The sequence below is a fragment of the Acomys minous genome, assembly GCF_964271855.1.
Source record: "Acomys minous genome assembly, chromosome: 11".
NCBI classification, from domain to species: Eukaryota; Metazoa; Chordata; class Mammalia; order Rodentia; family Muridae; genus Acomys; species Acomys minous.
The window spans coordinates 13,076,929-13,091,615 of NC_140492.1; the positions used below are offsets into that span (position 1 = coordinate 13,076,929).

General features: G+C 41.8%; 1 protein-coding gene across 6 annotated transcripts in view; it reads left to right on the plus strand.

Annotated features, from left to right (window-relative positions):
* APP (amyloid beta precursor protein) overlaps positions 1–14,687 on the plus strand; it is a 216,219-nt gene that overhangs the window by 131,312 nt on the left and 70,220 nt on the right. For 2 of the 6 annotated variants that reach the window (XM_084802345.1, XM_084802346.1), the window contains exons 7-8: positions 2,016–2,183; positions 5,450–5,506. The exons of 2 other annotated variants lie outside the window; for them this stretch is intronic. In XM_084802345.1, the coding sequence (XP_084658471.1) occupies positions 2,016–2,183; positions 5,450–5,506 (225 nt within the window). The remainder of the gene's footprint in view (positions 1–2,015; positions 2,184–5,449; positions 5,507–14,687) is intronic. 2 more of the 6 variants (XM_084802347.1, XM_084802348.1) reach the window with 1 other exon arrangement.

Here is a 14,687-nt window from a genome sequence, read left to right on the forward strand (position 1 = left end):
TGAGCTTGCAACTTCAGCTTACTGGCCTAATTTGCATGATTATATTGAGTACAATATGATTACTGGATAATAAATATTTGATCGTTTGTTTCTTGATAATTTTCTTACCACTTTTATGACTGCTTGTTATCATTCATAACAGATGATGAATGTAATTTCTCTGGGAAGTATGTGATTTTTGCATTGGAGAAAATATGTACTTTAAAGATAACTACTTTTAAAATATGTTCATTTAAATTTGTTTCATCTATGAAAACCAACACACACACACACACACACACACACACACACACACTAATCTTCCTTTTATAACTTAGAATATCAGTCTTATTTGGGGAAGCTAGAACCAAATGATGGCGTTGCCTCACTAAGGTGCCAGCCAGTTTTTATTCTGTGCCAGACTTCCATACATAAGGCATTTAAAAAAGACGGGCTTGGGGGCTGTGGGCTTTCAGAGCACCAAGTGGGGCATCGTTGGTAGTGTGGCACTGATCAGATGCTCCGGGAATCAGTTGCTTCCATGTGGGAGCATGTGGGAAAGTCAGAATAGTTTTAGATGCTTGTTACTTACACAGAGCGTATACCAGTGGAGTTGGGTTTGAGGCTCTCTAGGGCTAGAGGCTCGCCTGCTTTTTTTGTGGATCGTCATCTTTAGTTGATTACAGCAGTGTATTGATTGGCGCAGGGGGTCTAGGTGGGGGTGGGGCATCTTCTGAGATGCTGCGTCCAGGTGTATAGTATCCCCAACAAAGAGTTGAGTAGGACACAAAATAGTAGTAATAGAGCTGGAGATAGGTATGGTAAAGTGAGAACTTAAAAGCAAAGGGTGCACTCCATGAGGTGGGGTACATGCCATGCCTCAAGAGCATCCTCCCCTTCAGGCCTCAGGGATTTTTTCTTCACAGAAAGGAATGGCAGGGATTCCCTTTGGCTGCTGTAGATGATTTGTTTGCTTGTTGTTCTGTTTGTTTGAAGGAAGTTAATGTATCTTGGAGCATCCCGAGGCAGCACAAGGGATGATCTTTTCGATTGCTGCGACCCACAGATTTAATACTCTCCTTAGGAGTCAACAGTCTGCCTTTCTGGGTCATGACAGCTGTTTCTAACCTGGAGGCTCTAGGTTTTACACACACAGTTTATATCTTCTAGAAAGGTGTTTTCCCTTGGGACAAGTTAGTAAAACCAAGCCTAAACAAGATGTATGTGTGTGAAGGGTCACCTATTGTTCTACTTCAAGCAAAAGCAGATGAGAAGGCAGTCTGTAGAGGTCTAGCTTGTAATTGTGAGTACCTTTTAAAATGCAGCTGAATGGACTCCTGCATTTTAAACCAATGGGGACGGTGGAAATGATTTGGGGGACAATGGTAGGACAGACTGACAGGTAAGGTGTAAAATAATATGTGGTGGGTACTATTTGGGACATTATGGAGCATGAGTTAGATAAAAATAGACAAATAAAATTTTTCCTAGAGTTACCATGATTGACAGGCAGATATTACACATGTTTTCAGATTTAGTCAGTGGACAGGCTGAAAAACACACAAAAAAATGGATGTGATTAATTATACATGGGTTTAGGTAGTCATTTACTAAGAAAAATAGTCAGAAGTTAGAGTGTTGTGATCACAACGCAAGCAATCCTTTTACGTCAAAGTTAACTCAAAGTTCATTTAAGAGACTCTCTTTAAAAGGGGATCTTTTTTATGTGTAGATACTTTTTATCCTTTAATCGAGAAAAATAGGGTTTTTTTTTAAGATCTAGTCAAATTCCATAGCTGCTACTGCATCCCACACATTAAACAAGCCGAGCACGTCTTGTTTTGTGTGAGAGGAGATTGAAGTCTTGGTGGGTGATGAAAGTTCTCTGGGGAAGACTTAGGTTCTACCTGCTCTGCCCAGCCCAGGTTACCCCTGGGAAGTTCAGGCCTTAACATGAGTAAGTATTTACATGTACATGAACAGCCCGAAGGTGCCTTTTCATGCTAAATGTGGTTCCCCACATCTCCTCTGATTAGAGGTGTGCTCAGAACAAGCCGAGACCGGGCCATGCCGAGCAATGATCTCCCGCTGGTACTTTGATGTCACTGAAGGAAAGTGCGCCCCATTCTTTTACGGCGGCTGTGGCGGCAACAGGAACAACTTTGACACCGAAGAGTACTGCATGGCGGTGTGTGGCAGCGTCTGTAAGTGGACCCTTCCTCCAGCCTGGCCACCTTAAGTCTTTCTCGCCACTGGCTCTGCTCTTTGTAACAGATTGATTTTTTTTTTCTTCCTTGTTCTTGGGAATGGGCCTGTTGCTACCACTAACCACCTTCCTGTAAACTTCTCTAATGACTAGGCATCTCCACAGTATATTCAATCATGAGCACATCTCTCCGTCTCTCTCTAATAAAGCATGGCCTTGGATGTATTCTTTTATAGTTGTGGTAGATTCCTCTTGCAACCGGTAGGAACTTCTGACTGGCTTCTCTTTACCAATGGGCTAGAGTGGCTTTTGTCTTCTTCAGTCCTTCCTGCAAATGCATAATTCTGTATATGTCTATGTACATATGTATTCGTGTTTCTGCATGTCCACGTGTGCAGTAGTCTCTCACTGGAAGCTGACTTATAAAGCTTCAATTGCCTTGACAAGATTGCTGTAGAGAATGCCTGTGTTATTTCATCTCATGGTTTGTTTGGGTTTTTTGTTTTGTTTTTGTTTTTGTTTTTAATTTTGTTAGTAAAATTTAATTGAATTGAGCTCATGCAGCCTCACATGCTGTCTTAGGGCTGTGAGGAGACACCATGACCACAGCAAACTCTTATAAAGGAAAATGTTGAATTGGGGCTGGCTTAGAGTTCAGAGCTTTAGTCCGTTATCATGGCAGGAAGCGTGCAGCACGCAGGCAGACGTGGTATTGGACAGGTAGCTGAAAACTCTTCACCTGGACCCACAGGCAGCAGGAAGAACGGAGAGACACTGGGCCTGGCTTGAGCATCTGAAACCTCAAAGCCCACCCTCCAGTGACGGATTTCCTCCAACAAGGGCATACCTACTTCAACAAAGCCACAGCTCCTAATAGTGCCGTTCTGTATGGGTGTATGGAGGCCATTTTTATTCAAACCCACCACAGGGGCTCTATTATTCCTTGAACCCAGAGCACATATTTTTGTCAAGCTTTTTTTTTCTTTTTGGAAATAGTTAGAGGATTAGGGATTTGGCTCAGATAGGAAAATCGCTTGTCATCCAAGTGTGAGAACTTCAGTTCAACTTGTCAGAATGCACATAAACCAAATGTCTACTCTATGTCTTGTAGTGCTAGCACTTCTAAAGGGAGTTGGGAGGCAGACGCAAGAGAGTCGCCCCAAATCTGGGACCAGCTAGCCTGGGCTACACAGATGAAATAGACTCTGTCTCAAACAAGATATAAAGCTGTACTGACACTCAAGTTGACCTCTGGCTGTCATGTGGGCTCCATGGCATGCACATTCACACATAGATACACATGTGGGTACATACGGTACAACACACAAAGAAAACAAGATTCTCAGCTAGCAATTCTCGGTGGGATAACACTGAGGAAAATAAATTGCAGTCTCTCTGGAACATCAAGCTGTCTCTACTGTGGGAGGAGTAAGTATATAAAGTCATGATGATCTCAGTGCAAGATGAAATATTTTCTGTGAGAGTCCGTCCTCACAGCATCATGTCTCACAATATGGAGTATCTGCTCTATTAATAATGCTCTGTCAAATTAAGTTCTCAGTTGTATTTGTTTTTTTTTTTTCTTGACCACAAGATGGAAATATGAACTATTCAAGGGTCTTGGTAGTGCTTTTTTTTTTTTTTAAAGAGAGAGAGAGAGGAGGGGGAAGGTTCTTGCATTTTATTCCTGGGTTATAGGGAGGCAATCCTTGCCCAGGAGTACCTGGGAAAATTCTATTTTCTAACCAAATCATAAAATCAAGCAAAACAACAAAACATTTGCTTCATTAAGACCTTACCCTGTGAAATAGCCAGTATCTGGGTGGGATCTGGAAAGTTCTTGTCTCCAAACAGATGACTTCACTTTAGTCCTCTGTGGAAGCAAGTATAGAGGCCCTGACTGGTTGGATGGCTGTTCCTCCTAACTCTAGGTATCCACCCTCATTTTCACCAGCGGCTGATTAGGTTAGGTAACATGGAACACGGTGAAGGATTCTAGAGCCTGGAGCCTTTGGAACAAAGGGCCTTTGTTACAATGGCTCTAAACGGCTTAGGTGCTGGGTGAGGGTTTCCTGGCACAGTTCTCAAGTTGTCCTCCCTTCCCTAAGGTTAGGGTTAGTTTCCAGAATAGCATATTCTGACAATGAGGAAGTTTGCTTTATATTGTTAACAGGGATTAGTTTGCCTCAGGATTTGAACACCATCTTCTTACTCACTCTATTGTGAGCCTCCTCTCCTGGCCTTCCCATTTGATCACTCTGGGCCAGGAGTAGGCATATCTCACCAGAAATTGGGGCGGGGAAATGCATGTACTTTATGGACTGATTTGTAAAAAGTCAATGCTGCCAACAGATTCTGACTTAGTTCTTAGAGAGTTGGGGGGGGGGGGGCTACAAAATATCAAGGACTCAAAGACAGCTCGGAATGTAGATTGGCAGTAGGTACCAGACTCTAGTTCACATCTTAGAACCTTTGCTGGGAAAGGCAGAGGATAGGTGACCTGGAGAGATGCTTCCATTCTCTTAAGCCCTACGATGCAAGCAGGAGAACCCGAGTTCAGGTCTCCAGCCCCTGCTGGCCATGATGCCATGCGTGTGTTCTTAGCACTTGGGATGCAAAGACGGGTAGGATCCCTGCAGCTTGCTAGGCAGCCAGTCTGGCCAATCCACAAACTACGTGTTCAAGCAACATGGCAAGCGGTAATCAAAAAATATTCTTTTGGTCCCCACACATGTATGCGTGCCCTAGCACACATGCACGTGTACACAGGGACAGTTGGAACATGTATACTGCACACATCCATAAAAATTGTGAACAAAGGAAAGAGGACAAAGGGCTGGAGGGTCAGTCAGATGGCAGAGAGTGATGAGTGAGGTATATATAGTATGGTATAGATCGAATGACGTGTCATCGCGTTGCTGAGCCAGGAACCAAAGCCATCCCTGGGCACAAGTGACATTCCGGGAGCTACTGTGAGGAACATATTGAAGGGAACTGAGGAACATTGGTGCTAAGGCGGGGAGAGAAGAGAACAGCGAGTCCTCCTGCAGATTTCCCAATGTCCTGTCAGGAGCAGAATGTGCAGCATTCCGCTTTACTGGGAACAAACTTCATCTGTGTTTCCTTTGGCTCCCAGTTTAGGTTCAATGGTTTTTCAGCCACTCTGTCTGTTTAGTTTTGAATGGATCATGTCAGTGTGTTTCCGCCATCATTTCCGTGTCACTATTTTTGTTTTTAGTTTCCTCTCGCTTTTCTCCTCCATAGCATCCCAAAGCTCATTCAAGACTACGCGCAAGCCTCTTCCCCAAGATCCTGTTAAACGTACGTTGTCGTTGACTTGGCGGGGAGGGATGAGGGAACGAGTGTGCTGCATGGCTGGATGTGACCTTCGCTCCCAAGCACCTGCTTTGCATGGGTTTTGTGATTCTTGACCCAGGTGCCTTAATAGACACTATTTTCCCCGTTGGCTTGCTTGTCGTTTCATCCAGTTTTACTATACGGCTTCAGAAGTTAGGTGGAGGGCATCCCCCTGCACTGCTTAGTTTTCTAGTTGAATTCCTTTCTGATTTCTATAGGGCCATGAAATATCCTACATACAGTATTACTTGTTCCGGTGGAACTTTTCTATTTCCTAAAGGCTGCGAACATGCTACAGTTGAATGAAATGATATTTGTTAATAGAGATGTCCCCTCCCTAAAAATTTAATATTATATATCAAAACAAATTTGTATGCACATTTGAAATTTCATGTGCTAAATGACAACTGTGCAGCATTAGGAAGGTGAGAGGTCAGTCACTTAGATTTCAGGACTGTCTGTCTTTCTGTCCCAGAATGCACGCTAGTTCATCTGAGGTGCTCCACTTGGGGACTTATTAAAAAGAAAGAGAAAAGGAATTTCCTACAAAAAGGCTTTGCGTCAACCAAACACTCCTGCTCTTAATTTCATTTTAAGATTTCGTATCAGACACATCAATATTCATTTTTAAAATTCAGACTGTGTTTAGAAAATTATTCCTCCTCCCCAGGGGTGATCTGTATTGTTCATACTCACTGGGGCTTGAAGAGAAGGCCCAATTGCAGTTAGAAATTATATAATTAAGACTTGCCCTCACCATCATTATCCTCGGGGGAGATCCTAACCTAAAACTGCTACAACCATTTTCTAAAGATGGATGTAGACGACATATCATCCTACACCATCATTTTTCAGTGACCTCCATAAGACACTCCTGTTAATTCACATAATGAGGTAATATTTGATGGGTGTGGTTTTTATTGACACAGTAAATCCATTTTCTGCTATTACAAAAAAAATTCCTTCAAAGCATTAAGTCTGGTAAGTAGACTAGAGAGAGGCCCTAGCCATTACAGCCAAGGACTGGGAAAACACTAATTTCCATGTGTTGCATTGATCCCAGTATTTTCAAAGATCACAGATCTTTTTCTGGCACACGTCTGTACGTTTTCCTCGCATCTTGTATGCATATGAAAAAAAATTGAGGCCTAAAGCATTTATTGCGTTGTCTGGAGGCGTCACGCACAGGGGGACCATGTTTGAAACCTAAATGACACTCTGGCTATGCTCCATACCAAATGGCTCAACATTTGCTTCTGTCATTTTCTAGGTTGGACAGTTTCTGGTATTCACAAAGCACATTTTAAAAAATGCAGGAAACAAAAAGCTGAAAAATACCAATGGACATTTCTCATCCTTTTTGAAAAAAAAGCTGATTGGTTTATTTTTCAATTTTATTTTATTTCCTTCCAATATATAACAGGCTGTCAGTTATAATTTTTTTAATTGATTAGAAGTAAACATTATTTGATGATTTATTTTCATAAAAAATACATAACATTTTCCAGGCAGATATTGGAAGTCTCACTTTCTCCCCCCAATTGCAGTGTTGTTCAGACCCTGACATCCTTCCATCCCGGGAGGATGGAGTGACTTTTGTTGGCTGTATTTCTTGTCTCCCTACAGAGACTGTTCAATCACAGCAAGGGAAGGGTTTTGCAGCGCTAGTACCAACATACAGGAGAAAGCATATAATTCCCAGTTATTTATAGCCGGGTGGCTATGCTGCCTTATTTATAGCTAAGCCACGCATTTGAATTGAAAAAGTCACGGTCGCCTGGAGGTCAGATGCAGATCGCAGACTCGATTCACAGGAAAAATGAGCGGAACAGGGTGGGGAACCAGCCTGTACCATTGGACAACTCGGACTCACACTCTGTTCCTTCCCCCACTTAGAGTTAATTGAATGGCATCACTTTGCTCTGAGGTGATTGGTTTTATAGACGCTCAGTCTGAAGTGCTTCTAGTGGGAAAATAAATGCTAAGTGGGCCAGAAAAAGCTCTTCCGTTGAACTGCTTGCAGGATACACGTACAGAGAGAGCTGTGCACTGGGTCTCCATCAGGAGTCATTTCCTGACAAGACTTAGTACTCTCGTCAGGCATGGCCAGACTTCACATTCTTGCCATAAAAAGCAACTTTGAAAAACACCACGATTTTTGGGACACTTGTTCCTTGTTGTCACGCTCACGAAGGACTCTACCACAAATAGAAATGAGACATGAGACCAAAGAGGTGTCTTAACCATGGTGTGGTTGGGGGAGGCTTTTAGTCTCAGAACTGAAGAGGAGGAAGTTCCAGGCCAGACCAGTCTACATAGTTACTTCCAGGCTAGCCAGTGGTGCTACATAAGGAGGCCCTATTCAAACAAACAAAAAGCAACAACAATAGTAATCATTATTATTGCTTAAATATTTAGTCCTGTTAGATTTTATAGCCCAGAAGTGGCGGTAAAATTCTATCACAACGAAAAATGTGAAATACAGGGGTTTTGATGTTCACAAATACTTAAATGAGAAGTTTTCTTGAAAAGTGTAATGATTAAAAATTTTAAGAAGGCAAGCAATTCAGCCGCTTAAAAGGAGTAGCTTTTGTTTTTATTTGTTTTTAAAGAACCATTTACTATATTAGAGGAAGCTCATCAGCCTTGGTAACGGCATGAAAGTATCGTTTTTTATTAAAAGGATTGGCTGTGCTTTCTATCAGGCAGTACAGCCACTGCTCAAGGGAAAGAAAGGAATGGTTTTATTAAAAGGATTGGCCATCTTTCTTGTCAGGCAGTGCAGTCACTCTCATATCTACACAGAACTGCAACCACAGACAGTAAATAAATAAACAAACAAATAAATAAATAAATAAATAGTCATGGTTGTGTGGTACCCACGGCACATTATTTTTTAAAGCATCCAGTGGTCTGAGGAGATGGCTCAGTTGATAAAGTGCCTGCCCTGCAAGCATGAATACCTGAGTTTGGATCCCCAGCATCCATATGCAGAGTCAGGGACTGCAACACGGGTGCCTGTAACCCCAGTGATGGAGTGGAAAGTGGGGACAAGTGAACTCTGGAGTGGGGCCAGCTTAGCCAATTAGTTTATTCCAAATGTAGTAGGAGACACTGTTTTTTAAATAAACAAACAAACAAATAAGTAAATAGGAAGTGAATGAGGAAGGCACGCTGCGTCGGCTTTTAGCCTTTGCCTGTACATGCACACATACAAAAAAATAAAAAGCAGCCATTGGGCACCTATCTGCTTTACACAAAGATTACTTCCAAGCCCAGGATGTGTTAGTGCTATGCCTTTCACACAGCTCCAGCAGGATAGTCTAAGCAGTGTACATCCAGTAATTTACTAGTGAGATGAGGGATATGGTAGAATTAAATCTCAGCACATGCATAAGGTGGGAAAGATTGCTCTGGAAGGCGGGGGCAAAAACTAAATTGCTTTTGTCTTTAAGACCTCCGTAGAAGTTAAGGTTCCATCAGCATTCACTGTCAGATTTTCTATGAAAGTGGCCAATGGGAAAGACAGACATTCCGAAGTCATCTGTTAGGTGTTGAGCAGTTATGACTGGTCATGTCTTTATGAACCATAGCTAATGAAGTCGAGGAAGCTTCCTGCAAACAAACAGCCTAAGGTTAAGGCAGTCTGGCTTCCAGTTCCTATTTCTCTTTTTTCATGCTTCTGTCTGTTTTGTTTTAAATGCCAGAAAATATAGATATTAATAAAAAAAATAATGCAGACATCCATTCTTCTACATTTCACGTGTCTGATAAGATTCTCATGTCAGTACAAATACATTGACATAAAAAAAGAAATGTAGCTTGACTGGTGAAGAATGAACATGGTATAGATTACATTTTTATTACCTTATGTCCATGAGGTACATTGATAGTGTTCTCCAGTAACTGTGATCACGCTGGCTGTAAAACAAGCGTGATACAAGGGCACATGGGGCAAAGTGCCTTTGTTTATTTTTAAAATATATTATCCTAGTGAACAATCGCAAACTTATTTTCTCTTTATGAATGGCCCATCTATCTCAGACTTGGTAGGAATGATCAATAATTGGGTTTTGAGTGCACTAAGAGTTTTAAGCTACTTTGAAATTAGAGAAATGAAGAAAACTTTTAAAAAATTTTAATTGCGATGGCAGTTTGAAAGCCCTGTCATGTTGAGAGAAAAATTTCCCATAAAATTCTTTACAGGTTTATATTTCACTCATACATAAATTATCCACACTGCCATGTCCCATAACTTGTAGCCAGTTCAAGTGACAGCGTTACTAGCTTTAAATCAAATAACATTTGCAATGATAAGCAGCGAGTTATGTAAATCTTCACTGTTATCTTCAGTTGCCAGTGTTGTGTAGATAAATTGCTTTCTGCTGGGAGGGGGAAAAAATCACTAGATGCTATTCATGGATTTCTGTTGAGGAATCACTGTCTTGTGTTGTAGTTTAGATGGTCAAGGTCATTCCAGTTGAAGGTAAGATGATGCCATCATAATTATAAATTTGTGTCACGACACACTGTGGAGATGGCCCAGCAGCCAAGGGCGTGTGCTGCCAAACCTGACCACCTGAGTTCAGTGCTCAGGACGCACATTGGTGGAAAGGAAAAACCGACTCCGACAAGCTTTTTACTGACCTGCCACATATAACATGACACACATGAGCCCCCTACCCAAAATACACAAAATAAATAAATGTAAAACTAAATTTTAAAAAAATGATGTCACCCTGCAAATTGAGGAATCATATGGATATGAAAACTGTAGGGATAATTTTTTTCAGTATCTTTTATTGTTAGTGTGAAGATGAACTGGAGTCTGATCAACCCTTAATAGCCATAGTTTCCTTATCTATGCATTCAACCAATCACAAATCAAAAATAAATACCTCTGTACTGAGCATATGCAAACTTTTTTCTTGTTATTTTTCCTCAAACAATACAGAAAAAAAAAAGTACGTCTCCCTTTAATGTTTGCATTGTCTTTAGTAGGATAAGTAGGTGGGAAAAGGACAGTATGTGCATTAAGAACTTAGAGTTATATCCAAGTATACAGAAGGGATGTGGACGTCCTGGAGATTGCTATCTGTAGGGAATGCTGGAACCAACTCCCTAAGCACAGACCCAGAGTCTGTTAGCCCCACAGACTGGTTAGCAAGGGGAAATTACAGTGAGGGAAGTTGGTGTGTGAAGAGTTGGTTTTGATGGTTTGATGGTTTGTCTCCTTGAATCCTCTGAGCTGCAGAGTGATTTCAGCCACATCCAGAAAAACCTCAGTGGGTTTCACTTTGCTTGAAAGTAAGTTCCTCACAGAGTGCGGCCTTTCTCAGGGGACAGCAAATAAGGGAACTGGTATCATGTTGTCAGGAATGGTGCATCTTGGGAGAGAGCATCCACCACAAATAGTTAGGGAACTAGAAGCAAGTCTGCCCGTTCCCTACCACCCAGAAAATAGACTTCAGGCGGAGCTTACGAAGACCTAAGAATGTACAGTAGGTACTGAGACCAGCATTGGTGTATCATTACTTAAAGTAAAATAGACCTTCATGCTTGTGAAGAAACTTATTACTGTATTCAGCTTCCTGGGGTTTAGGTTTAGGTAACATAGGTTTATCATGAGAAAACAGACACACTCATGTTCCTTCTTATATGTGGTCAGCAGGGGAAGAGGACTCCAGAATATGTACATGTGTGTGTGTGTGTGTGTGTGTGTGTGTGTGTGTGTGTGTGTGTGTCCATATATGTATAAGTGTGCATATACATGCGTGTAAGGATCCCAGAGGAAGATACTGGGTGTCCTGCTCTGTCATGTTTCACTCGATCTTTCACTGAACCTGGAGCTAGGCTGGCAGCCAGCAAGCCCAGCCATGATCCTGTCTCCCCTCTACACGTTCCCGGGATTGCATGTACCCCACCATGACTGGCATTTCACGGGGTTCTGGGGATCGCTCTCGAGTCCCTGTGTTTGTACAGTAAGCTCATGTACCCACTGAGCCCTGTCCTTGACTCCTATATGAATGTTTAAAAAGCACGTCATGTATCCCTCCCAGCCCGCCAAACACTTTTTCTCCTTAGAGTTCTCATTGTGACTTCATGGCCTTGTGATTCGTCCCTTTTGTGTTCTCGCTGACTTTTCCTCCTGTGGCCCCATCATTTGCGTGTCCTGGAATTTGTTGGGCGTTCTTGCTTCTTGGAACCTCAGTGTTAGGTTCTGCATCTCCTCGTCATGTTCTTCTGCAGGGAAGTGTCAGAAAGTCACTTTCACAAATACGTCTCCTCTGCCTGGACACCTGCTTAGTGGCCGCAGTCTCCTGGCTCACCCACCCTTTTTCCTGCTCCCTTTGAACCAGGTTCTCCTTTTTCCCCTCCATAATAAAAATTACAGATTATTAACAATGTGTGTGTGTGTGCGCGCGCGCGTGTGCGTGCGTGCGTGCGTGTGTTGTGATTGCTTCTTTCCCCACAGGATTTGCATATGGTAGGAGCTGAGACTCTCCTAGGAGGGAGCGTAGAGAAGATGAATAAGCCCATTCACAGTAGTAGAGCTGCCACCTAACCGGGTCACATACCTCTGGCTTCCCAGTTATGATAGCTTCCTGTTGCTTATAAAATACCAGAAAAAAAGCCAACTTGATGGGAGAAAGCTTTATTTTGGCTCAGTCATGCATCTTATGGTAGTGCAAGAAGGAGAGGACTGGACACGAAGGTACAAATTAAGACTTTTAGACCCATGCACTGAGTGAGCTATTTCTTCTCTCCAGCCCCCACCACTTAAAGTTTGTACTGTCTCCCAAAAGCAACAAACAGGACGCCAGTCCATGAACACATGAATCTTTGGGACATTCCAGACCCAAAGAATGACATCATGCTTGCTGATAGATAAATAGATAGATAGGTAGGTAGAAAAGATGGTAGGTAGATAAATAGATAGATGCATGCATGCATACATACATAGGTCATGTATATGCACGTATTTAAATATCATTAAATATGCAAGATGCCCCTGAATATTTGGAAGTACAGTGTTCCTCTCAGGAAGGTAATGAGCTCAGAATTAGCAATGTTATTCAGTTGCCTTGTTTTTTAAGTGAGAGGGTCACTTAAACGTAAAAGCCTGTGCATAGGACACTAGATACTAGTGGCACTGCTATTGATTAGGGATATAGGAGTCAAACCGTGGAATTGAGTTTGGCTCTTGCATCTAAAGGCTAGTCTTCTGTAGAAGGGTGGCCGTGCACCTCTCCGCAGCTTGCTTACCATGGGCAGGAGTGGGCGCGTAGCCCAGCTGAAAATTCATGAGTATTACAGCTGTCTTCCTTTGACTCTTATTTTATGACCTGTTTCTTTTGGAGGTCACTTTCCAGACAGGGTTCACGGCAAAACAACTCTTCAGTAGGAAATAGTCCTACATATTCATGACAAGCCATATTTCTAGCTAAGTCATGTTCATTTAAAAAGTCAAAACAACAAAGGCCCTTTCCAGCTCTTTATTACTCAAAAAATAGTCTAGCATTTTATGGCCCACCTAATTCTAAACTCATATTCTGATTATTTTCAGATACTGAGTTTATCCTCTACATAGTGAACGAAAATTTTTTTCCTCCCACCATGTCAAATGAAAACCCGTGTTCCCAGCACACTAAATGGTAATAAAAAGTTGTGATAGTTTTTTGGCCGCATTGGAAATCTGAGCCCATATCATAGCTCTAAGGAAACTTAAGAGATTTCTGGACAGTATCTGTTCTTTGTAATGATGTGTGGTTTTTCTGTTTCAAACAAACAAAAAGCCTTGTCTGCTGTGGAAAAAAAACCACTCTGGAAGCTAAAACAGGGGCTTAGGAAGAGGGATTGCTAGTGTTAGGCCAGCCGGGCTAAGATAAGACCCTGTGCATATAAATAATAATAATAATAATAATAATAATAATAATAATAATAATAATAATAACAACAACAACAACAACAGCAACAATAACAACATTAAAGCAAAAAGTAAACCCTTCAAAGTTGTCTCCAGTTTTGGAGTGCACACAGTGACCTGTTTTGAGTGACATAAATACAGCTCATGTTGCTTGTCCCCTAAGACATGGAAATACCCATGGGACATGAATGGGACACTGCCCGTCACCTGAATTAACAAGACTCTGGCCTGCAGTGGCCTGCAGTACCCTCCTGGGAGGGTAATGGCTTTCAGATCTAGAGACTTCAAGAAACAGACTCTGAGGTCTCAGGATGGTCCTTCATTCAAGGTTCTTCCTTGTCAGAGAACAATGACAGTGAAACACTAACATCACTTTAGATATCAGCATATACCGTCATTATTGCCTTTGCTAAATAGTCTTCTGGTCGCCAGTCAGGTTAAATATAAGGTCATTTCATTCACCAACAGTGATTTAAATGGATGGCTAGTGTAAGTGGTTGTAAGCTTGAACCAAATACTGAAAAAGAAGTGTCTCTTACATTCTAACAGTATGTTGTAACTGGGACTCCTCACATTTTCTCAAAGGATTTTCTCCAAGGAAGTGGTGTGTATGTTCGTATATGTGCACATGCACATGAGTACATATGCATGTATCCATTTATATATACAGTCAGACTCTTGAGGAATTGCCCTCTGTGGTGTTTATGGAGACGGAGTACATGATTGACTCATGGGTAAGGTGTGACTCCACAAAGTCATGGGAATCAGTGTGTTCCCAGGCCAAAGGCCAAAGGCCAGTGTCCCAGGTCAAGCAGGCAAGAATCCAAAAGCACAAATGCCTCCTTCATCTGTCTTTTTGCTATGTTCAGACTCTTGGAGTCAGATTTTCTTATCCCTCAGCTCCAATAAGCTGATATTATACAGAGAAACACACACACACACACACACACACACACACACACACACACTCCAAAATGACAAATGACTGGGGCACCCTGTAACTCATTCAAATTGACACATGAAATTAACTAGCATAAAAATGTATCTTGATTAAACAGAATAAATGGTAATAGAGTAATGTGTTGATTTTTATGTGCCTATAAGAAATATATTTGAAGTAACCTTGATACTGTTAATGACATACCTCACATGCTTATTTCCTGATTATCATTTTATTCCTATTATTACAGGCCTACATTTCAGTTTAGACCAATCAGA